Source organism: Spermophilus citellus (genome assembly GCF_964194105.1).
Source record: "Spermophilus citellus genome assembly, chromosome: 3".
NCBI classification, from domain to species: Eukaryota; Metazoa; Chordata; class Mammalia; order Rodentia; family Sciuridae; genus Spermophilus; species Spermophilus citellus.
Genome location: NC_138184.1, coordinates 72,960,493 through 72,986,290, shown reverse-complemented (window position 1 = coordinate 72,986,290; position 25,798 = coordinate 72,960,493). Strand labels below are relative to the sequence as shown.

Genomic DNA, 25,798 nt, shown 5'->3' with positions numbered 1-25,798 from the left:
CATAAGCCCATGTGTTAGAAGTCTGGTTCCAGGTCTAGGGCATAGCTCACTGGTGGAGTGTTTGCCTGGCATCTGTAAGACTATCCATTCCCAGCACTGCAAAAAAAAAAAAAAAAAAAAAAAAAAAAAAAAAAAAAAAAAAAAAATTAAAAGGCTTGGTTCCTAGTTTGGCATTATTGGAAGGCAGTGGAAGCTTTAAGATGTAGGGCTTTACAGAAAGTTTTTGGCTAAATATGGGTATGCCCTTCAGGGAGACTGTGGAAAGCTGATCTCTTCCTCTCTTTTGCTTCCAGACCACCATCCAGTGGCAGCTTGCTCTACAACATACTCCCTGCCCTAATGTGCTGCCTCACCAAAGGTTCAAAAGTAATTGGGCCAAGCCAACATGGGCTAAAACCTCCAAAACTCTGAGTCAAATAAACCCCTTTTAACATTATCTCAGACATTTTGCTATAGTAAAAGAAAATTGACTAAAATGCAACAGAACATTTCACTTCTATACGAACATGGAAGATAATGGACATAAAACCCCAGACAATAAGACTTTGACAATGTGAAAGAACCAGAAAGGGGACACCAAACTGTTTCTCTCTAGACTGTTTCTTCTACATTTCTCCCTACTTTCTATCTGATATAGTTATCACATATAAAGTTTTAGGGATCAGAATACCGTGGTCTCTCTTTGTCTTCTGTGGTAACCCAAGTTCCAAAGGAAGGCTATGAATCCAAGAATGCCCCCTCAGGAGGGCTTGTCCCACCAAGCCATAATGCCAGGATCCTGCTGTTACCAGAACAACTTAATGAGTTTGACTAACCAGCCTACATGAGAAAATGCAACATGACAAGATTAAGGACTGCAAGAAAACCTGTAGAAGGAGAAGGACCAAATCTTTGTATGTTGTATCAGCACTAAAAAAGCAGAATATGGACATGTACTCTCTGTTCCTGGGCTTTGAGAACCTATGAAGCTCTGCCACCAGCACTTGGCAATTCCACCATACAACAACAAAAGTCACAGGGCATTATAGGGGAAGCGGCTCACACTACTAAAAACACTGAAGGCACAATCTCCAGAAAACAAAACCCACTTGGAAATAAACCAAGATAGTAACTACTTTCTACTCTCCCTAGCTACTAGAGATCCTGAAAGCTTTCCATAGTACCTACATGAATAGACTGGCCAGGGCCCAACCTCACCTTAGCTCCATCTGCCACTGACTCTCAGTGTGTATTTCAATGGGTTGGGAGAAAATGAATAATCAGGTTGTGTGCTCCAGAGGTGACTGTGCCCATGGCTGGCCATGAGTCCATGCTAGAACAGGGCCTCCACCAAAAGCAGGGGGGTGTGGAATTAGCAGAAGAGCTACACATCCTACACAGAAGCTCAGTGCAGGGTACTGAGCACACACAGTTGGCATTCTGCTTCTGGCAGCTGATGAATGCTAGCAAAGCAACAGAGTATACATTCCCTTGAACTAGCAGCCCATCAAAAAGTCAGCACACCAGCTGCATATGTTGCCCATTCCATGGCTGCTAGTTTTCCAAACATGGGATGAAAAGGTAACTTCTCCCTTTCATACTAGTTAGGCCAGAGGTGCAGAGTTTTCCATGAAGTGGGTTCCAAGGTCAAAAAGCAGCAAGGACAGTGGCTTCCATTGGCAGGGTAGTTACCATGTGCCACTACTGCTGACTCTGAACACACTCTCAACTCCTTTGTACAGCAGACCAAGACGAAGAATTCCCCAGGAGGCCTGAGAACACACTTAAGACATACAGCAGTGGTAGTGAAGATGACTTTCAACCTCACACAGGCTGGTCAGCCTTTTCTAGCTACAACCGTGAAGTCTATGTTGCATTTCACACAAGGCCGTGTTTGAGCAGACAGGTGATATGGGCACCCTGGGCCCAGGTCACTTAGAGGAAGGTTGTATGTAGCTGTAGCCAAATGTCTCTATTGGTACATGTCTCAGGCAGGGTCCCAGGACTTGAGCAATGCAGTGGGAACCAAGAAGGGCTATTACTTCCTCCCCAGAGTGAAATGATGTCTGACACAAAGGATATACCACATCCTGAAGTACCTGACACACAAGTTCTGTGCAACTGGCCACCAAGCTCAATAGGTTCACAGGTAAGCACTGCAAGAACACGGCTGACGGTTTCCTGAGGGCAGCAAGATACACTAAAAGTGCCAGCTGTGGTCTAGCATCCAGCGAAAGCCTCACTACATCAACCAATATGTTCTGATTTTTTCCTAAAGCTAAACCCCTCTGAGTCAAGACTAGCATGTGGACCCAGGAAGGATCCAGGATTCAACTAGACATCTCCTAACATTATCACCAGCATGAAGGTGAGGCACATGTATCAGAGACAAGTCCTAGGGACCCTGGATGTCTAATCCCTAGACACTAGGCAAGGTTAGAAAAAACATCCTATATGCCACCATTCCACTCACTGGTACCTGATATGCAGAGAATGGGATTGTGCCAGTCAGCAACAAGGAATTGGTGCACACTTCTGCCCATGTAGTGAACAAATCCCTGAAGGCAGAGCAAAGACAAGGATGCCCTCTCTTATACTGCTACTGTGGCACATGCCTGGTGCATGGATTCTAGAGCTAGATGCCCAATACTGTTTCCATCCTCTTCCTAGTTTTTAGAGAGCTAGCAGTCAGTTCTATACAGGAAGCTCAAATGGAAGATGAAATGTGGATGAAACTGTGGTGCTCTCCTCTCTAATGTACCTTCTCAGTCTGGTAGAAAGACAGGAAGATGAAGGATGTTTATTCTAGGCAGTTGGTTGGGTCCCAGTAATGACCAAGCAGAGGTGGCTACCCTGAGGATCTTGAAGTTATCTCATAGAGGGGAAAGGAGAGAGGATTCCTCATGCTTAACTAGGCGAATAAGCCAACCAGGACCCTTGTACAGCTTTGTGTGCTAGTGATTAAAGAAGCTCCTAATTCCCAAAGTCCCTCACCTGGACTCCAGGAGCCACCATCTGGGTAGTCTGAGCTGTCTGCACAGCTGCCTGCTGCTGTACCTGGGGCTGCACTTGGGCCTGCACTTGAGGCTGCACCTGCGGTTGCTGGACCACCATCGGAGCTCGCACCTTGAGGAAGGAAGGGAGAATGTATTTTGGAGCAACTTTGGGCAGAGAGCAGAGTACCACTATCTCTGTGGCAGCTTTTGAGAACTGAACCTTTGAGAATTAAGGATGGAACTTTCTTGACTTCATGGGCTACGATGTCACCTTACTAGCCATCGCTGATCCTATAAGGTCATCAGAAAAATCCCATACCAGTCAAGTTCTGAGTTGGTGGAGCTGAGCCCCATATCTCCCATATCTGGCGAGCAGCAGTGCAGCCTTCCCACTGGGACCCTCCATACACCTGTTAAGGCATGACTGCAAGCAAAGCCATGTCTGGAGTTGAGCAGTGTCCAGCCTGCTTATTCTCTGGCCAAACATGCTGATGGTCCATGAGATCCCTAAACAGAACCCATACTCCTTGAAGGAAACCAGATCTGGCCAGCCAGCACCAGGCTCAGCTAGAAAAACAAGCATGGGCAACAGGCAGAGAGGAAAAGTAGGCAACTGAGGGACCGCTGTGTAGAGAAACCTCCACAGGAATGAGGTAGGCCTTGGTCAGACACAGACAGGTAGCACCTCCCTAGATGTCTCCAAGCCGCAAGACCCAATCCCAACAGGGGACACACCCTACCACACAAAGGTTCAGGTCCTAGTAGGGGTGCCAGGATTGGGGGGGTGTCTCTCATGTGACAGGTGAGTGACTGTTCCTCAAAACCCTCCAAGTCTGCCTCTGTGGGACTTCCTCTTCACCCTGATACTCAGTTCAGGTGAGGCCCCTGGCCCCATGCCACTTAATGAATCACAAAGAGAAAAGGCCACAAACACCAAGGGAGCTGAGAAGATGTCCAAAATATGGTCCCCATCATGGCCACCTCTATCTTGGTAGTGATAATCTGTCCTCTGTGTCATGGACTGTATTTACATTGTATAGAGATGTACAATGAGACTGAAAATAATTATATTTTATGAATATTCTTCTCAAAAATATGGTAATGACAAGGCTAAAAGATCTTGGCTCAGGGCTGGGAGTGTGGACCAATGGCAGAACATGTGCTTGGCATGCCCTATTTCCCAATCCCAGTATACATGTGAGTGCATGCACACATACATGCATACAAATCTTAGCTCAGAACATAACTTCAAGCAGTTATTAAAACACATGGACACCTGATGGATCCTGTGGAACATTCTCCCACATGTCAACCTAATCATCCACTACCTTGAAGTTCCCAGTCACCACTGAAATTGTCTTGGAAGATGGGACACCCCCATGGAACATGTAAAAGTAGCTCTCAGTACACACATTCCTTCAATTTATACTAGAGTCAAATGTGAGGGCCAGCATGAGGAAGAGCTACCCAAGTCCTAGCATGTAAAGGACATATTATCTATAGCTAAGGAACTTGACACCACTGCTGACAGAGCCACTAGCCATATATGACACCATAAGGGGTGCGTGTGCTCTACCATGGGCTTGGCTTGGATACTTACAAATTTCAGCTGCTGTTGAGGGTACAACATCTGTCCAGGGAGGGCTTGAGCCTGAGACACCAAAGGCTGGTTCTGTGACTGTGGCGTGAGTTGTGATGGTTGATTCTGTGCAACTGAGGGCTGCTGAGCCTGTGGTGGTGGCTGGTGGTGCTGTGCATGATGCATCTGTGGCAGCTGCTGAGGCAGGGCCTGGGAGGGGGGAGGCTGTGGCTGCTGCATTGGTGGCTGCTGTATTGGTGGCTGGGCCTGCAAAGCCTGCTGCTGTTGCTGCTGCTGTTGCTGTTGTAATTGCAGCTGTGCCATCCTCTGCAGCTGCTGCTGCTGCTGCTGTATCTAGAGACAGAACAAGCAGCACTTGGTTACTATCCATTAGTTTCTGCAGGGCCAGTTCTTCCCTGTGCCACCTTTGGCCCCAGGAAGCCCAGGGGGGGGGCATGAACACAGCATTTAAGGCAGCCTTTCCAGTTGACCTCTTACTTGGGGAGGGGAACATGTCCCATAAAAGGGCTCTGGGCACCCAAGGTCAAATGCCAGCAGTCTTTCAGATACTTACAATACAACGAGTGTGTGCCTGTGCCATGGTCAGACCCAGACAGGTAGCACCTCCCTAGATGTGGACACTGGAAGAAGGTCCACCCTGGGATGGCCCAAGGGAAATAACTAGGTTTAAGAAAGGGTAATAAAGAATAGATGTAGTCCCACAGGTGGCCTAAAAGATTGGGCAACTGATATCTGCAGCCTTTCCAATGATGCTGTTTTGTCCCTATAGTGATCAGCAATACACAAGCCTCATGAGGATAGTCAATATCTGCTTTTCAGGATGGGGCTGACTAATGGGGCAGAAGAGTCACTGTCAGCTCTGAGAGAAGAGTCTTCTAGATCGAGAGCAGACAGCAGGTTTAGAGGCACCCCTGGAGCTTCTCTCCCTTAGCCAACACCTGCCATGAGGACAGATGCTGAAACATCTAAATTTTAACAACTGCAAACCATGGGAGAACAAAACAGCTTCTGATCAACAGGGTGTTTAATATGAAATCTCCACTGCCCTATAGAACACCATCTCTAGGAGGAACAGATATTATGCTCAGACACCAAGACACAGACAAAAGAGGAAGTGCCTATGTTCTCAAAAGAAAGTGTCCAGGCCAAGCCCATTGGCACATATCTGTAATACCAGCAACTTGGGAGGCTGAGGCAGGAGGATCCCAAGTTTGAGGTCAACCTGAGCAATTTAGTGAGACCCTGTCTCAAAACAAAAATAAAAAAAGGGCTGGGCATGTAACTCAATGGTAGAGTGCCCTGGGTTACATTCCTAGTACCACAAAAAAAAGAAAGGAACAAGAAATGTGTCCACAGCATGATTCAAACATCCCCCAAGTCTCCCTTCTCACTCCAATTAAATCTTTTGCAACGCTCTTACAGTTCCCACAGCACATAGTAGGCCTGCAGCAAGATACCTGGAACCTGAGAGGCCTCTTCCTGTAATCACAGTACTTTCCTACTAAGCTAGAGATTATTTCTCTTGCCTAATCAACACATTTCTGGTCCATGAAGCAGAGCAGGTAGCAAGGTTATCAAGAGGACCTTTGCTGTCTCTGGGTTCCTGCACCTAGCACTGTGGCTGACACCTGTCCCAGGCTCAAGGACTAAAAAAAGGAATTACAATGTGAGAATAGGGGAACACTGTACCTGTTGCTGGTTTTGATGGTGCAACTTAATCAGGTGCTGCTGCTGTTGCTGCTGCTGCTGGAGCTGTTGCTGCTGCTGTACCACTGCCTGGAACTGTTGCTGCATGGCACTCTGCTGCGCTTGGAATTGCTGTTGCTGTTGCTGCTGCTGTAGCGCAGCCTGCTGCTGTTGGAATTGCTGTTGTTGCTGCTGTTGCTGCTGCTGCTGCAGTGCCACCTGCTGGAGCTGGAGCTGAGCTGAAGAGGAGACCCAGATTTAAGCCCAAGTCAACCCAATGGCTGCCCCAGGCTGCATGGTAAGGGAAGCAGTAGCAAGCCAAGGCTCCACTGACACAGCTGCTCTGCAGACAGGAAGGGAATTTGGGTAGAGCTTCCTGCCCAGGCTGCTGCTGGAACCTGAACACTCCTGATCAGACAGGAAGTGGAATTTGTGTCAATTTACTATCATGAATTACTCTATAACAATCAAAGAGAAAAGGGCCAATGCCCAGTGACATAGGCCTGTAATCCCAGCTATACAGGAGGCTAAGGCAGAAGGATCAAGTTCAAGGCCAGTTGGGGATACACAACAAGACCCTGTCTCAAAATAAAAAACAAAAGGGCTGGGGTTGTAGTAGCTCAATGGTAGAGCACTCACCTAGCATGTGTGAGGCACTGGGTTGGTCCTCAGCACCACATAAAAAAGAATAAAATAGGGCTGGGATTGTGGCTCAGTGGCAGAGCGTTAGGACTGCACGTGTTAGGCACCACATAATACATAAATAAAATAGAGGTATTGTGCCCATCTACAACTAAAAAATCTATATTAAAAAAAAATATATATATATATATATAAAAGGGACTGGGAAGCTGGGCATGGCGGTGCACGCCTGTAATCCTAGTGGCTTGGGAGGCTGAGGCAGGAGGATTGTGAGTTCAAAGGGTTTAGTGAGGCGCTAAGCAACTCAGTGAGACCTTGACTCTAAATAAAATACAAAATAGGGCTGGGAATGGGTTGAGCGTCCCTGAGTTCAATCCCTGGTAACAAAAACCAAGAAGTTGGGGGGGCTGTAGATGTAGCTCAGTGGTAGAATGGATTCAATTCCTAGTACCATGGAAGAGGAAACAAGGGCCAACTAAGTCTGAGGATCAAACCAGTACCTCATACATGCAAGGCAAGTGCTCTACTACTGAGGTACAACCCCAGATCCAACTAAGTCTTTTGGATGGACAACAGCATTAGCTGATTTGGATGGTCATCAGCATTAGCACTGCTAATCTTCTATCTTTGTGGATTTGCCTATTGTGGACATTTCAAATTAATGGCATCAAACAAGCTGGGTGCAGTACTGCACAACTGTAATCCCATGAAGTTGGGCTGAAGCAGAAGAATCACAAGTTCAAAGCCAGCCTCAGCAACTTGGTGAGGCTCTGAGCAACTTAGTGAGACTCTGTCTCCCCCCCCCCCAAAAAAAATGGTGTGGGGGGGCGGTTTGGACATGTGGCTCAGTGATTAAGTTCAATCCCTGGTACCAAAGGAAAAAAAAAGACCAAAAAAAAGTTGTAGATTATTATCTGCTTTACTGATATTTTATTGCCAAATAACATTCCATTATATGGATTTACCATATTTTGTTCAACAGTCATCAGCTGATGGACATATGGCTTGTTTCCATTTTGGGGCTACTGTTAACAATACTGATATAACAGTCACAAGATTTTCCACAGCAAGGTTTCTTTTGAGGTGATGAAAATGTTCTAAAATTGATTGTGGTGATGTCTGTGTAACTGTGACTGTAACAAAAAACCACTGACTGGTGCATTTTTTAAAAAAATATTTTAAAGTTGTTGATGGACTTTTATTTATTTGTATGTGGTGCTGAGAATTGAACCCACTGCCTCATGCATGCCAGGCAAGCATGCTACCACTGAGCCACAACTCCAGCCCCAACTGGTGCATTTTTAATGGACGAATTATATACTAATAAGAATCGATCAAGCTGTTAAAAAAAAAAAGTGAAGGAATGAACTGAGAAATCTTTTGTGTGCTTGGACCAGTTTCCCCAATGGTAACATTTTGTAAAATTGTAACATCACAATCAGAATGTGTGCTAAAGGGGCTGGGAATGTGGCTCAAGTGGTAGGGCGCTCGCCTGGGCCTGGTATGCATGCATGCCGCCTGGGTTCGATCCTCAGCACCACAAAGATGTTGTGTCTGCCGAAAATTAAAAAAAAAAAAAAAGAAAAAAAAGAATGTGCGCTAAATTTTGTGGGCATTGTACTAAATTCTATACAAATTTTATCACCTGTCCCCATTCAGCCACCTCCAGAGCAAGACACTAAACAATTCCAATATCCTATAGATCCCTCAGTTGTCACCTCCCTTCAAACAACTCTGCTCCTCAAGATCCAACAACTACTAAGGCGCCCTCTTTTTCCAAAATTCTGTCACTTCAAAATTATATAAAATAGTTTTAAAATGTTACATACTAAGAAAATGACACAGTATGAACTCTTTTGGGTTGGCTTTTTTTTTTTCCTTCCACATAATTCTCTGAAGATCATCCACTTTCTAGTGATACCAATAGCTCCTCCTGCCAAGTATTATTCCATGGTATGAATATTGACTACTCAGGGCATCTGAGATGACTGCAGATTCAGTATATTACAAATAAAACTATAAGCCAGGTGCAGTGGTACACAATCTGTAATCCCAGAACTTGAAAGACTGAGACAGTGGGATTGCAAGTTTGAGGCCAGCTTAAGTATCTCAGCAAGACCTATCTCAAAATAAAGAGGGGCTGGTGAATGGAGCTCAGTGTTGGAGTATCCCTGGGTTCAATTCCTAGTGCTACAAAACAAACAAAACAAACTATAAGCACTTGTGCTGAGTCTTTCTGTTTTTGTTTTTATGAGTACCGGGGATTGAACTCAGGGGCACTTGACCACTGAACCACATCCCCAGCCTATTTCATATTTTATTTAGAAAGTCTCACTGAGTTGCTTAGTGCCTGGCTTCTGCTGAGGCTGGCTTTGAACTTGCGATCCTTCTGCCTCAGTTCCTGAGCTGCTGGGAATGCAGGTATGAGCCACCACTTCCAGTTTCTGCATGAGTTTTTATGGGAAGTTTCCATTTCTATGCAATAAATGCCCAGGAATGTTATGGCTGAAGTACATGTTTCCTTTTTAAAGAAGCTGTACTGAATTTTACCATCTGAAATATATGAGTGTTTCAGTTTCACCATCATCAGCACTTGATATTGTCATATGATTTATTTTAGCCATTCCTGGTAGGTGTAACAAGTATTATATTTACGTTTTAGATACAGACTTGTAACTTTGTTTAGAATTCAGAAAACATGAGAATGACAATAATCCTTTAAATTTTTGAGGCTTGCTTTATAGTTAATTTTTGTAAACATATTTGTTCCATGCTGTGCTTAGCTTAAGTTGCTCATTACATTGTTCGCAGCTTCTCTGAACATTTCAATTTTTGTCTGCTTAACTAACAATAACAAAAGAAGTAACTGAGGTACTTGTCCAATAAATCTGTTCATCTTCTATTTTTGTATCTTTCTGTTACACTGTGTTTCCTGAAGGATAACACAGTTGTACTATTTCCTTACAGTTCTACTCAATTTCAGGTTTTTTGTCTTTTAGCAGGAAAAACTTAGATCATTCACATTTACTATGATTACTTACATTTTTTAAAAATTATTTTTTTTAAGTTGTTGATAGACCTTTATTTTATTCATTTACATGTGGTGCTGAAAATCGAGCCCAGTGCCTCATACATGCCAGGCAAATGAGCTACCGCAGAGCCACAACCCCAGCCCTGATATACTCACATTTTTAAACACACTTCTATTTGTCTCTTCTCATCTTTTCCTTTTCAGGAACTGAACCCAAGAGTGCTTAACCAATGAGCCACATCCCTAATCCCCAAAACCCCCTTTTTTGAGACAGGGTCTGGCTAAGTTCCTTAGGGCCTTGCTAGGTTTTCAGGTTGGCCTTGAATTTACAATCCTCTTGCTTCAGCCTCCTGAAGTCGCTGGGATTACAGGAGTGCACCACTGCAATGGCTTTTTTATTTTAGATTGTATTTTCTTTGAATGACTGGCTTGGACTTTGTGTGCTGTTTAGATTGTTTGTCATTTTTTTCCATTATTCCATTTTTTCTATTGTTTAAAAATTTATAAATTATTTCTTTTCTTTTAGCAATTATCTTTCAATTTTATAATGTATATATAATTTAAAAGTATAGAGTTTTCTGGGTGTGGTGGTACAGTACATTCCTGTAATCATCTGAGCAATTCAAGAGGCTGAGGCAGGAGGATAACAAATTTGGGGCCAGGAGGATTACAAGTTTGGGAGGCTGAGACAAGAGAATCTCAAGTTGAGGCTAGCCTCAGCAATTTAGTGGAGCCCTAAGCAACTTAGATTCTGTCTCAAAATTAAAAATAAGAAGGGCTGGGATGTAGCTCAGTGATACAGTGCCCTGGGCTAAATCCCCAGCAACTAAGCCGGGCTTTAAGCAACTTAGCTAGACGGGGTCTCCAAAAGTGGGGTGGTGGTGGAGTGAGGATGTGGCTAAGTGCCCCGGTACCATTAAAAAAAAAGAAAGAAAGTAGAGCTTACCAATACTTTAACCTCTTTCCCCAATTTACTATTTTTTATATTTTGGGGTACTAGAGATTGAACCCAGGGGCATGTAACCACCGAGCCACACATCCACCCCTTTTAAAATTAGGCTTGGAGTGCAGCAAGGCTGTGTAGAAATTAGCTTTGAGCATTATTGACATTTTGGCCCAGATAATTAAATTTTATTTTGTGGGGTACCATTCTATGTAAGACGCTTTAGCAGTATCTCTGGTCTCTACCCACTATGTGCCAGTGGCACCCCTACAGTTGTGACATCCAAAATGATCTCCAGGCATTGTCAGATGTCTCTGTGGTACACAATTGCCCCAGCTGAGAATCAGTGGCTTAGATTTACACACATTTACTATCCCTCATGTTTAATATCTCTTTTCCCACTGGACCCTTATATCTCAAAAAGATGGCTTGAGGGCTGGGGATGTGGCTCAAGCGGTAGCGCGCCCGTCTGGCATGCGTGCGGCCTGGGTTCGATCCTCAGCACCACATACAAACAAAGATGTTGTGTCTGCTGAAAACTAAGAAATAAAATATTAAAATTCTCTCTATTAAAAAAAAAAAAGATGGCTTGAGGGGGAAGAGGAAATGGTGAGCAAATAAAAGACTATACCTTTTAAAAAAGCCTTTTGGTGAAGGTCCTAGATGTTGTTAATCTAAAAATATCTTGTCTCCCCTTGCCTTTTATGAGATTTGCGGGCACACAATGGTTGACAGCTCTGTTCCCAATGCCTTAACATTTTACCACCTTTTATACTACTGCTGGAGTTCACTTAGTGTTCCTTTAACCAGAACTAGCTGTTTCTAAGATACTCTCCTGGCTTTGATGTTCGCATTTTTGCAACAACAGGTTAAGACACAGGTGACCTAGTTAGTTCACTTGGGTCAGCTGGTTTTTTGTTACCTCTTCATGAACTATTTTCTTCTGTTCTCTCCATTTTGTGCTCTAGGGCTTCGATTAGAATCTAGTTATATTTTTGCTCTTTTAAAAATTTTTTAGTTGCAGTTAGACGCAATACCTTCACTTTATTTATTTCTTCATGTGGTGCTGAGGAATGAACTCAGGTCCTTGAACGTGCTAGGTGGGTGCTCTGCCACTGAGCCACAACCTCAGCCTAGATATTTCTGCTCTTATCTTCCACATTTTTTAAAAATATATTTTTATTTGAACACAATATCTTTATTTTATGTGGTGCTGGGGATCGAACACAGTGCCTCATGCATGCTAGGCAAGCGCTCAATCACTGAGCCACAACCTCAGCCCCAATCTTCCACATTTCTTGCCCTTGCTTTTGTATTTTCCTCATCCTCTTCTCTGTGCTTCATTCTGGGTAATTTCTTCAGATCTAGCTTCTAGTTTACAAATTCTTTCTTCAGTTCCATTGAATCTGCTGTTCACTTATCCATACATTCTTCTTTCAATGTTGTATTTCTCATTTCTACAAGTTCCACTGGGTCCTTTTCAGATCTCCTTTGTCACTCCTAATAGGATGGCAATTGAAAATGCCCTATCTTCTTTTCTTTTCCTCAGTACTAGGGATTTAGCCCAGGGCAGTGTACCACTGAGCTACAACCCCAGCCCTTCTTTTTTTTTTTTTTTAAACTATTGAGCATAAATGCATCAAAGGTCCCATTCAAAACCAGAGTCCATTAATAAACTTGAAGAACTCCAAATAAATAAATGATTGGTACACAAAGTTTGGGGTGCTTTTTTTTTTTTTACACAGCAATAGCTAACTGATGGCCTTTGTAGTGCTATTAGGAATTTTTTTTTAGTTTTTTTTTTAATTTGTTTTAATTAGTTACACATGACAGTACAATGATCTTTTTTTTTTTAAAGAAAGAGTGAGAGGGGAGGGGAGGGGGGGAGGGAGGGGGGGAGGGAGGGGGGGAGGGGGAGAGAGAGAGAGAGAGAATTTTTAATATTTATTTATTTTAGTTCTCGGTGGGCACAACATCTTTGTATGTGGTGCTGAGGATCGAACCCGGGCCGCACGCATGCCAGGCGAGCGTGCTACCGCTTGAGCCACATCCCCAGCCCCCAGTACAATGATCTTGACATATCATACATTTGAATCAGATGGGATACAATTTCTCATTTTTCTGAATGTACAGGTTGCAGAATCACATTGGTCATGCAGTCATGTATATACCCACAGCAATAATAATGTCTATTTTATTCTGCTGTCCCCAGCCCTTATTTTAAAATTTGAGACAGAATCTAAGTTGCTTAGGGCTCTACTAAATTGCTGAGACTGGCCTCAACTTGAGATTCTTTTGTCTCAGCCTCCCAAATTGATGGAATTATAGACTTTCACTACCATGTCCACATTATTTCTTTATTCATGTGGAGTGGACAGTACATATGTAACAATTTTCTGGTGTGGATCCTGAGAGCTTATACATCTGTTTACTATCTTTGTTCTCCCTTATGGTGTCTCTGCTTCCTCTCCTACCTGGTCATTTTTGATTATGTGCTCACTACATTACCTTAATCTGTGCAATTCTCACAGGCTTAAACTGGAGGTGTTTTCCTGCAATCTAAGATGACTCTAGGGCAGCTGGGGGGTACCACAGGCCCCAGAACAAATCCTAGCTGGAGAGAGGAATTCTAGACTTGCTTTCCCCATCTAGCAGTGAGCAACATTTAGCCTTCCAAAGTATAGCCTAATCAGGATCTAGGTATTCAGGAGAAGGGGTCTTCAATACCCAGTCTGTCACATAGCCAGAAGTAGAAGTTATTTTTGTTTTGTTATTTGAAGTATTGGGAAATGAACCCAGGGGGCTCTACCACTGAGCCACATCCCCAGCCCTTTTTAATATTTTATTTAGAGATAGTGTCTCACTGAGTTGCTTAGAGCCTCGCTGGCTTTGAACTCACAATCTTCCTGCCTCAGCCTTCTGAGCCACTGGGATTACAGGCATGTGCTACTATGCCCAGCTAGAAATTATTATTATTTTTTTAATTTCTTAGTTTCAAGTGGACATACAATCTCTTTTTTTTTTTTTTAATGTGGTGCCGAGAATCGAATCCAGTGCCTCACATGCTAGCATGTGGCTACCACTTGAGCCACATCCCCAGTCGCAGAAATTATTTTTAAAGTCACTTTCACATGGTACAAAATTTGCTACAGAGCAAAAACACAGAGTGGGGGGAAAAAGTCCTTCTTTCAACCCTATACTGCAGCCCCTACCCATATGCACAGTTGCAGTCTCAGCATTTTCTTGCTAACCTTGGTCACCTGGAGTCAATGACAGTGTCCCCTGTCCTACCTTTTGGGAGTCCCTGAAAAATCCACACTTTGACTTTACTGGGTAAAGACAGTAATCATGCAGTGATGTATGCAGAAGCCATCAGGAAGGGATATCAAATGTCCATTGGGCAACACTCCTATTTCAGGTAGGCCAAGGAGGTAAGAAGTCTAGAGCAGGGAGGGACAGAAACAGTAGCAGGACGGCAGAAGAAGACACATCAACTTTCAATTAGTGCCACCCAGTAGACCAGGCCCTGTGAAAGCTGAAAACAGGATGTGGGCCAAGGTTAGAATAGGGAGGGTGTGGGCAGGATACTAGAGCTTCACCACTGAATTTCTGACAAATAACTGGTTCAAGACAAAGACTAGGATTATAAGGCAAACCATGTAAGCACTCCAAACTCATATATTTAAAAACCATTTCCTATTATAAAACAGAAATCTAAAAAGGAATCCAAACAGTACACAGATCATACTGTAAAAGGTGCTGGAACTTCTGTATATCCTTGCCTAAACCCACCCCATATGTATATGAGGTGCATGAAATCAGGAGATTGTGCTGAAGAGCTGAGATTGTCTAAGGATGAGATTGGAATGTACCAAGAGTTAGATGGCAAGAAATCAGTAAGAAGGAGAGAATGAAGATAAGAGAGGGATTGACAAGGAAGGTAGGACGAAGGATGCTTGCAGCATCTGAGAAGGAAACCTGACACAGGTAGGGGCATGTGAGTGATCAGAAGTTTCCATTCCAGTTCTTGGCCCAAGTGCAATTCCAGTTCTTGGCTATAGCTGCCTCGCTGGCAAAGCAGGGAGAGCTGCTCTGCACTCCTCAAAGGGTTACTGTGAGAGATACATGGCAAAAATATACCCAAACACTAAAACCTATATACAGATGTCCACAGCATATTTACTTATAATAGCTCAAAACTGGAACTACCCAGATGTCCTTTAAAGTTTAATAAGTCATGTATCATATAAGCCTGTTTCTACAACTGAAAAGTGATAGTGTAAGAGAGGAAAGGAAGATAGGTAGTTGTCACGGATTAGAGGGAAGGTGCAATTTTTTTTCTTTTTCTTAGCAATATAGTGAACTGAACCTGGGGCCTTGAAAATACAAGGCAAACTTCATCAATGAGCTACATCCCTAGTCCTCTTTGAAACAGGGTTTTGCTAGGTTGCCCAGGCTGGCCTAGAATATCTGATTCTCCTGCCTCAGCCTTCTGAGCACTCGGATTATAAGTGTGAGCTATCATGCCCTGTGTGAGAGGATATAATTTCTCAGATATGACATAGGAGTTTGTTTGTTGGTGATGATGGAATAGTTCTGTACACTGTGTACAGTGATGGCTGCTTGATTACACATGCGAAGAAATCTCACAGAGCTATATATACTCTTATATGCACATCCAGGAATGCATATAAAAACTGGTGAAGTCTAGCAGCACAATTCACAATAGCTAGAATGTGGAACCAACCTAGATGCCCTTCAATAAATGAATGGATCAAAAATATGTGGCATTTATACACAATGGAATATTACTCAGCACTAAAAAATAACAAGATCATGGCATTTGCAGGCAGATGGATGGCATTAGAGTATTATGCTAAGTGAAGTTAGCCAATCCCTAAAAAACAAATGCCGAATGTCTTCTCTGATATAAGGGGGATGACTCAAAATGGGATAGGGAGGAAGAGCATGAGAAGAAGACTACCACTTAATAGGGAAGAAAGGTGGGAGGGAAAAAGAGGGAGAAGGTGAGTTGCACGGAAGATGGAAGGAGAACCTCACTGTTATACAGAATACATATATATATGTTATATGAGAAAAAGAAAAAAAAAGTGTGTCACATTAGATTGGATAGAGAGAAAAGATGGGAGAGGAGGGGAGGAGTAGGGAGGATAGGAAGGGCAGCAGAATAGAATAGACAATATGATTGATGTATGTACATTCCATGTATGTATTATATGTCAAAATACATTCTGCTAACATGTATGACTAAAAAAAATAAAAATTAAAAAAAAAGAATTGTAACGCATTCTGCTGTTATATATAAATAAAAAAATAATAAAATTTTAAAAATGAACTGGAAAACAAAAAAATAAAAAAAAACTGGTGAAGTCTGAATGAAAATCTCAACTTGTACTATTTCTAGCCTTGTGCTATTTCTCACTTTGGATAATATACTAATTAAGATATTATCACTGGGCTGGGGTAGAGTGCTTGTCTGGCATGTGTGAGGCACTGGGTTCGATTCTCAGCACCACATATAAACAAATAAATAAAGATCCAAAAATAACTAATAAAAATTTTAAAAACATTATCACTGGAGACACTGAGTGAAGGACACATGAGAACTCTCTGTGCTAGTCTATAATTTCCTGTGACTGATAAACTATTTCAAAAATAAAGTTACATAAAGGGTGGGGGGGGGGAGTACTAAAGCACTTTCCAGTGGACACAGTGCATTATAAGTACTGAATCAAAGTCTACGGGAATCAGAAGGACACCAAAAAGGATCCTGGAAAGCAGAAGGAAAAGGTGCTTTGTCCTCTGATTCCCCACCCCAAAGCAGCTGCATACAAGAACCAGGGGCATATCCCACAGAGTGATGCAAAGAGGACAAAGCACCCTCTTCAAGGAAGGGGAGCCCAGTGAAGATGTGGCTGTAAGCCACCAGCCAGGACTGACTGAGGTACAAGAACAGCACTAGAAAAGACAGCCCTTGTCAGACTGGGGTGGTGGGGTGCTGACATGGCACTGCTTCATAGCTGAGAACCCCCTGAAACATACGTTTCTATTTCAATGACAAAACAACTCTTTGGATGTTGTGCCAGGCCCTCCCCAACCTCCTATAAGTATCCTTCCTCCTGTCCAGGGTTAGGATAAGGACCTAGTATCACTTAACCCTTCTGGTAGCTCAAAAAGGGCTTGGAGCTTTTCTCTCCATACCCAATATAGACAAAAGGACCAAGTTGTTTGTGACTTCTCTATCTTTTTCTTAATATCATCACAAGCAAAGGAGTAAAATGCAGTGTTATCTGCAAAGAAAGTTGCAAATTCTCTAGGAAGTATGGTACTCACTCTGAGGAGGTGCTGTAGACACCACAGCCATTCCATGAGGGGCCATCCCTGAGGTCCCAGGTGGCGGCTGCCCCGAGAGTGCCATTGACTGCCCCATGGCACCAAGGCTACTCATCCCACCCAGGGACTGTCCTGGGCCCCGAGGAGGCATGCTGATTCCGGCTGCTCCTGTACCAGGTCCTCCAGTCAGGCTCTGCAGGGCATTCATAGGGTCTATGGGAACACAAGGCAGCAGCAACTCAGGAAAGTGCCCCTGAATTGGGCAGGCTCAAGGGGTACAGACCTCTTCCCATCTATATATATGCTTTAGCCCCACAAAGCCTCAAATGGTGAAAGCCAGGGTCCCGGAGCCTCCCAAATGCCGAGAACTCTGGGTGTATCAGTCACTACTGCTGGAATGAGAGCCCCTTGAAAGCAGGAAGCATGCCCCTCACTCCTATGCCAGGGTCCCAGGGTCCACTCTGGGGGCTGGGATTGTGGCTCAGTGGTAGAGCGCTTGCCTAGTATGGGCGGGGCCTGGGTTTGATCCTCAGAACCACATAAAAATAAAGGTATTGTGTTGTGTCCATCTACACCTAAAAAAAAGAAAAAAAAAAGGGACCACTCTGATGCCTGCAGCTAATGTGAAAACAGGCTGAGGCCTTGAGGGCAGATGACAACCAGGAGGGACTTCCAGAGACAACAAAATCTGAGAGGACTTACTCCTTAGCAGGTGGGAATAGGATGGCTAGATCAGAAAAGTAGAAGGGGCTAGACAGACACTCCCCAGCGAGGGTACAAGTATGCCGACACATCAGTGCCCAACCTCTGCTGCCAAGTCTCTGCAGGACACTGCCCCAGGCCAATCCCGTGGCAAGAACAGCACACCAGAGCAGACTAAGAGGTGTAGGAGGGCTCCACAGAGAGCTGAGGGGCAGAGCTCTCAGAGCAGCACAGCTCAGTGAGCAATGCCACAATCAAAGACAAGAAGGCTGACCCATCATTACAACAGTGTGGACTCATGGCAAAAGGTTACTGCAGACAGGGATGACCTGCCTGGGTCACCCTGCCATAGAAGTGGGTGGTGCCTAAAGACTCCACACATCAAAGCCAGAGTCCAGGCCACATGTTCTTGATCCCAACTGGCTCCATCTGTCTGAGAATCACTGTCCTGGTTGAGACAGGGCCCAGAGAGGTAGGGCACCTGGCAATTTTAGCTCTGCTGTCTAGGGTGATTCAACCCATATACTTTCTGACAGGTTAGAGATCAGCTGGCCAGCATGGATTTGCTCAATCCCTTCACTGGCAGCTCAGTCAGCAGAGACCACAGCTCAACTGCCAAAATTCCCCTTATGTGATAAAACCCTGAAATTAAAATAGAAACATTTCTGAACTTGTAAAGAAATCTTATATAACTTAAGGGAAATTAATTTAAGTTATTCAATTATCTATTCTCTAAAACATACTACTACAGATTATAGTTTTCTCTTAGGGAGCTCAGTATTTTTAGACAGTAAGAGCTTTGTGAGTTTTTATAATCTTTTTGGTGGATGAACCTGGACAGAGAGGCATCATCTGATTTCAGTTTGCAAGAAAATGAAAAGTGAAGGAGAGGTTGGGTCATGACTACTCAGCCTCCCCTCTGCTAGAGATCTTTTGAACATTCTCCTCAGAAAATGCACACAAAGCATGCACCATCTTATTCCTGCCACCCCAAATCTTAGGTTGGGAAAGACTTTATTTTAAAAGAAAAAACTTACCACTGACAGAAGCTTGAGATTTCTTGTTTTCTATATTAAAAAAAAAAAAAAAAACACAAGCAGAAAAACAAAGTAAACAAACTTATATAAACACATATTTTCAAGGATAAGTCAGCTTTGTAGGCATTTGACCAGAGGTTATTTGCTAAAACTGAACTGACCCTGCCTAGAAACGAGGCAAACAGATCTCAGAGAGTCAACCCCAAGAAGCCACTGGTTTTGGCAACCGCAGGAGGAGGTGTCAGTTCCTGACAGACTGAACACGCAAGAGGTCTGGGGGCAAAGGGCACCACTTGGAGGTTCACCTGTGGCCTTTGGGAAACGTCCAAGTCTCAGGTACCTTGGGCCTACTCTGCTTTTCCTTCCTTCTCAGGCCCTGAGGCACAAACTGTAAGAGGACACCAAGAAACCATGAAAGATCTAGCTAGAATAGTCCTGAGAATTCATAACACCTCCATTTTCAGATCACTCTGATGAAGAAGATCTCCATTTCCTAGGTGAAGGAACTGAGGCTGCCCAAGACCGACTGGTCTAGCTAGCCCCAGCACATGGGGGAGAATTTCTCTGATACCTGGTAGTCCTAAGCTTCCTCCTCAGCCTTTCCATATGAGTTCAGAACACCCATAGAGCCATGTGTCACTAGGTCAAGGTTCTGATGAGCACAGCACAGGGTAGTAGTGTTCATTTCAGGACATCCAGTTGCCTATTCCTCAGACTTTTAGTTCCTTCTCTTCTACTTTTCCCAAGTTCTTCCCAAATTCCCCAGAGAAAGTGAAATCCCATGAAGTCCACCTTGGTGACCATTCTGGTAAAAGGTTAGTGTGGAAAGCAGCAAACCCTACTGAGCTCAGGGATTCTCCATTATCTCTCTCTGCCCTCATCGACTGAAACTAAAGCTGCACCTACTTCTACAGCCTATATTCTGACTGCCACTAAACCAAAATGGAACAGTTCTGACCTCTCCGGTGCTTATACAACCAGGGTGGGTAGGAAGGCTGCTGGCTGGAGCCCAGAGTAGCCAACAGCATCAGTTTCCTTCAGAGGCGACCATCACCCAGGAACACTCAAGGTCCACATGATTCCACATAACATCCGAAAGCACACACACGCAAAAAATCTGTCTCAGGATGTCTTGAAAACTATTTAAGAACTAGGGCCACTGCCTGGTCAGTCTGAGAGAACAAAAGAATTCCCTAAGTCAGGGGGTCACAACATGAGGTGAAGGAACGCTCCACATGGCAGGGAACAAGGGGTGGGGACATAGAAGGATGACCCAGAAGCTTCAAGTCACAGAAACACACATTTATATCAGGCCTACATAGGTGAATAAAGCAAACTATTAAGGAAGAAAGCATCTCATCTGTTCCAGGATAAATGGCTTATTTAAAATTGCAGAGTGTAAAGCTTTCTATAAAAACAGAGATCAAGTACACAAGTGAAAACAGAAGTACAGTACAGACCACTTTGAGGCCAACATTTCCATGTCAGAATCAGCATTTTTGAGAATCAGGCTCTGGGAGGATGGAGAATTTGGAATCAAATAATATGCAGTGAGGAATTTCCCAGAAGCAGACAAGTTGACACAGATGTTCCAACTCAGACACCGAGATCCACCCAGAGAGCCGCCAACAGATAGCAATAGAACTTGCCTCTCACAGTGATAACAAACCAGAAAATGTGAAATCTTACTTACGAATATCTCGAAAATGGATAATGAGCCTGGCCACGAGGGAAAGGTATTCGTCCTAAAAGTAAAAACAGGAAGCAGTTTAAATCCCAAATGGAGAAGCATAGCCATGTGACTCTTCCATCCCACCCCCTCAACCCTGGCCAACCAGAGGTTCTTCCTTCAAGGCTGCTGGCCTCTGGGGCCAACTGAGATGGCTGCAGTCATTCAGCCCAGCTCAGCCTCCTCTGGAATCCATCTCTCAGAGGAGAGCTGTCAGTGCTCTGCTCTGCTGCTGATAAAAGGCACAAAGAAACAAAGAAAGAAAGGTATAGAGAGCCTTCAAAAGGCAGCTCCTCCAAACAAATGGAAAAATCATTCAGCTGAGAGAGCTGGGAGTCACCTCAAGTCCCTTCTTGTCACAGAGGGCAAAATCAGGTCCAGAGAGGGCAAGAAGGTGGCCTAAGGTCAAGGCCTATCAGAAGCAGAAGTGTACAGGCCACTGCTGTCTTTACACTACTGGTATGGAAGAGCTTTTGTTTTTAATGACCAGCCTGTTGCTGCCTTTCCCTTGCTGATGTGGTATGTGCACACAAATCAGCATGGGGCACCCCTGGCTGTGCCTGCTGGGGATCCATGTTTCACTGCTAGCTACACAGGCAAGGGAGGGAGCAAAATGCTACTCAAAGGTGTCAGGTAAAAGCCACTGACTGCCCAGGCCCTGTCTAAGCTGCCACATTTCTGGAACTGCCCAGAAGGGCCTGCCTTCCACTAACTGTCCTGTGGGCACTCAAGGGTATTCTGGGGAAATCACTACCGAGAAGGATGTCTGAGTTAAAATCTTATTTCAGAGAAGCATGCTTCTTCTTCATTAGAAATACCCATCCCTTTAACAAGGCAGCCCAGAAGGGGGAAGCCCTTATTCCTATGCTGCTGCACAATCATCCTCCTAAGTCACTGTGGTACTGAGGGTCCACTAGACAGAAGACAGCAGAGAAAAGGGACAAGAAAATAAACATGAATTGGGTGTGGGTTAAAACCTAAAGATACTGTATTTACATCATTATCACTCTTCACCTATTTCCACACTCCACCCCACTGCTATTTTTCAGCTAGGGTAATTAGAACAGGACAACAGGAAGGAGAAAAGGACCAGTGGAAAGAAGCTGGGAGGAATTGCTGAGAGGAGGAAGGTAAAAGAAGGCACTGCTGGAGCACAGGGAGCTTCAGTGGGTTCTGTCAGTACTCTAACTTCTAATGGCCCCAATAATTTCTAGTAGGAAAGACAACAGCTAGGGGTAGAAGGGACCCCCATACATACTCAGTTGCCTACCAATGCCACGTACTGAAAGACCTGGGAAGTGGAAGCAATAGAAGTGTAGGAGCCAAAGGAAACGCGGGAATGGAAATGAGGCAGTCAGGTCTAGGGGGAGAGAACTTGGAAGTCAGCCAGTCCATATCTGACCTCTCATTAGGGGACTGGACTACCTTGTAGGTCTGCAATACCTTGAAAGAATCTGTTTTCTCTATTATCATGAAAGAAAAACAGGTTTACGTAGACCTAAGACATGAGAAGTGATGCTCAAGAGCATGTCCCTAATGCCTTCTGCACAGAGGCAGAACCTAGTTACACCCACTGCCAGTAGTCAGATGAGTAGACGTTACCATGCTACAGTGCCTACTTCCACCTGCCACTCCTGGCCCAGAGCTGGGAAGCCATCAAGGTCTAGTCTAGCTCTGCAAATTTGAGGCTGGGTAGAGGACAACAGATGCCTTGTGTGAAAAAGGGTCAGTAAGTCACCCTGATGGTCAAGAAACTTTCTAATGGATGAAACCATTTTTTATGTTCTCCCAAAAGCAAGTCACCCAAGAATATGTGGGGCTAAGTCTATGGGTCAGTTCCAGCATCTGACATTGCACTGCTGATCCCGCAGGGCTGGGCTATCTTTTACGCCCCCAGCTGCTTATTTTCTGCTGTGAATGATGGCACCTAACTTATCTCCCTATGGGTGAGAATTTCCAGTCCCTGTCCAGACAGAGAGATAATGGTACTCCCTTGCTCCAAAGCACCCAATTTGCCATAATGGTCCCAGAAAAAAGGGCAAGGGCAGGTAACTACTACCTTATCTTCCCTCCAACTCCTCTGCTCATTATCAAAATTTAAAGTGTCTAGGCTACACCCAAGTCTGTTATTACAAGACCATAAACAATAATACCATAGAGGCTGGGGTTGTGGCTCAGTGGAAGAGCACTTGCCTGGCACGTGTGAGGCACTGGGTTCGATCCTCAGTACCATATAAAAATAAATAAATAAAAGGAAGGTACTATATCCATTTATAACCCCCCACAAAATATTAAAAAAAAATAACTCCATAACAAGAGCAGCCAACAGTCAAGGCACTCACCCCTGACAACACTCCTGTAAAGACTATACATATATCGATGCTTTTAATTACCCCAACTATCTAGTGCTGCTGATATGCCCAGATCACAGATGAGAAAATGAAAGCATTAAAAAAAAGCTTGAGGGCTGGGATTGGTAGAGCGCTAGTCTCAAATCTGTGAGGCACTGGGTTTGATTTTCAGCACCGCATATAAATAAATGAATAAAATAAAGGTCCGTCAACAACTAAAAATATATATATTAAAAAAAAAGGCTCGAGGCATCTGAGAGGGTAGCCTAGTGGTACAGCATGTGCTTAACATGTATGAGGCCCCAGGTTTGATCCCTGGCACAACAAAAACACACATATACAAGCTTAAGACTCTGAACACATGCTTGACATGTGCAAGTCTTGCTTGCACAGAGGCTCAAAAATATGCCATGGAGTGAGCCTCAGAGAGAGTAGGAGAAGATTGCACACTCCTTATAAAATACCACCAACTATGTACTCTGTTACTAAGTGCTGCCTTTTGTGTAAGACCTGGGAAATCCAAATAACTTAAATCTGTCAAAAAGAAATACTGGAAAAATAAAACAAAATCATGGGTAAACAACAAAGAGTAACTGGGCTGGAAATGAGCCTTTTCCAAACCTACTGGTCTTTGCCATGAAATCATGTAAATCTTTCACCACTGAAAAGATAAAACAGAGTGGTGGCACATATCTATAATCCCAGCAGCTCAGGAGATTGAGACAGGAGGATCCCAAGTTCAAAGCCAGCCTCAGCAACTTAGACCCTAAACAACTCAGTGAGACTCTGTCTCTAAACAGAATATAAAAAAGTTCTGGGGATGTGGCTGAGTGGTCATGTACCCCTGAGTTCAATTGTTGGTACCCCCCCAAAAAAGGAAAAAAAAAAGCAGCACAATTCCCCCCAAATTCAAAAATCAACCAAAACAAATGAGTTAACTATCAAATCAGTGGTAGAAACATACAGGGAAAAGAATTCCTTTAAGTAGTTTTTTTTTTTTTTTTTTTAAACAGGAAACAACCTAAACATGCTACAAGGATACATTTTTAAAGGACAAAGCTGCAAAATAATCTCAAACTTTTAGTCCACAATTTGTTACCATTTATTCTGAAACCCCTTGAGAGTAAAGCAAGCAATTATGCTAATGACATTGAAAAACAAGATGTTTATAGTAAAAGAAAAGACACGGTTTAAAACCAAAGTAAAAATCCTGCAAAAGAAATCTGAATTGGAAACATCACTTAAATATAAGCTGGCTTTTTTTTTTTTTTTTTTTTTGTCTTTCTTTTAATTTTGAAACAGGGTCTCATGAAGTTGCTGAGGCTAGCCATAAATCTGCAATCTTCCTGCTTCAGTCTCCCGAACTGCTGGGATTACAGGTATGCACCACCACACCTGACTTATGGGGCATTTCTGTTATTTCAAAAACATGTATTTCTTAGTTCTATTCACAAAAAGGCCCAAAAGCAATGAGCAGAGCTGAGTCCACAATTGCATGCACTGAATGCCATTTTACCCTCAAAAAAGGACTCAGGGATCCTTAGAGGAACAGGCAATCCCAGGGCCTAAATACCAGCAATCTAGAAAAGACTAAAAGGGTTATGTAAGGAGCCCTAAAAGTGCAGGGGGCATGGGAGCTGCCACTGAAGGAGGACAGGACCATGTAAACATCAAAGCAAACTACTACAAAGAATTGAAACACACCAAATACACATCCCTGAAGTTAAAATGTTGCTCAAAGAAGAGAACCCATCTGTGGCCCACTGAGGGCACTCTTTGTCCTGGAAGGAATAATAACAGCATTCCTGGTGGTCTAGAACAAGTAATACTAAAAAAAAAAATTCCTCCCTGATGATAAATAATGCTTCTTGACAACAACAACAACAACAACAACAACAACAACAACAAAAAAAAAAACCAAAAAACTTCCATGTAATAAATATGGAAGAGCCAGAATTAAAGACAGTTATCATTTTGTAATCCTTAATTAAACAATAGAATTATTGGATAATGGAAAACTTTACTAGGAGTCATGCTGCCACCCCTCTAAACCCCCAACAACTGTGCCTCACTGAAGCATCAAGTCACCCAGAAATATCAGAAAAGGTCATCTTGGGTACATTCTTGCTAACAAGACTGTACTCCTCTGTTCTTTCATTCTAGAACCCAGTTCACAATGAGGGGGCAGGCAGGAGTGAGAGACCTTGCAGAAGACTGCTGGGCTGTTTTTTTCTACAGGCTGAGAGAGGCCTGAGGAGAGAACAGACCCTCATTTGGATCCTGATTCAAATAAACCAACTGCTAGGAAAAAAACTGCTAAGACGTGAAAAAGGCCTTTATGCTGACTGAGGTTGGGTTATTGTTAAGTGGGGCCCTGGTGCATGTCCTGTGTGGAGAAACTCTGCAGTTGCAGACACACAACACCATGAAAGCTGAGACCTGCCCTGAACAATTCAAGAGGGACACAGACAGGCCAAACTGCAACAAATGCAGACTCTACGAGTGTGAACATTTATGACTCTGAAAGTTTTTCTAACATATTTAAAAATCTATCAAACCTCAAGCCAAGGCAGCCCCAACAACATCCCTTACCCCTAGCCACTCAAGAAAACCACGCTGCCCTGACCTTGCTACCAAGGACAGATAGACACATTCTCTACAACTTTCACTGATTCCATTTTTTAAAATATAAAAGTTTTAGCTGGGCATAATGGCACATGCCTGTAATCCCAGAAGCTTGGGAGGCTG

At 43.6% G+C, this 25,798-nt stretch overlaps 1 protein-coding gene across 14 annotated transcripts in view; it reads right to left on the bottom strand.

Moving 5' to 3' along the window:
- Nucleotides 1-25,798, bottom strand: part of MED15 (mediator complex subunit 15) — a 73,531-nt gene that overhangs the window by 16,194 nt on the left and 31,539 nt on the right. For 6 of the 14 annotated variants that reach the window (XM_081283684.1, XM_081283674.1, XM_081283683.1 and 3 more), the window contains 7 exons: nucleotides 20,664-20,715; nucleotides 18,971-19,000; nucleotides 17,732-17,806; nucleotides 17,232-17,444; nucleotides 6,265-6,500; nucleotides 4,576-4,908; nucleotides 2,974-3,105 (listed from right to left, as the gene is read on the bottom strand). In XM_081283684.1, coding sequence (XP_081139810.1) covers nucleotides 2,974-3,105; nucleotides 4,576-4,908; nucleotides 6,265-6,500; nucleotides 17,232-17,444; nucleotides 17,732-17,806; nucleotides 18,971-19,000; nucleotides 20,664-20,715 — 1,071 coding nt within the window. Of the gene's footprint in view, nucleotides 1-2,973; nucleotides 3,106-4,575; nucleotides 4,909-6,264; nucleotides 6,501-17,231; nucleotides 17,445-17,731; nucleotides 17,807-18,970; nucleotides 19,001-20,659; nucleotides 20,716-25,798 lie in introns of all 14 variants that reach the window. The other 8 variants (XM_081283681.1, XM_081283686.1, XM_081283676.1 and 5 more) reach the window with 5 other exon arrangements.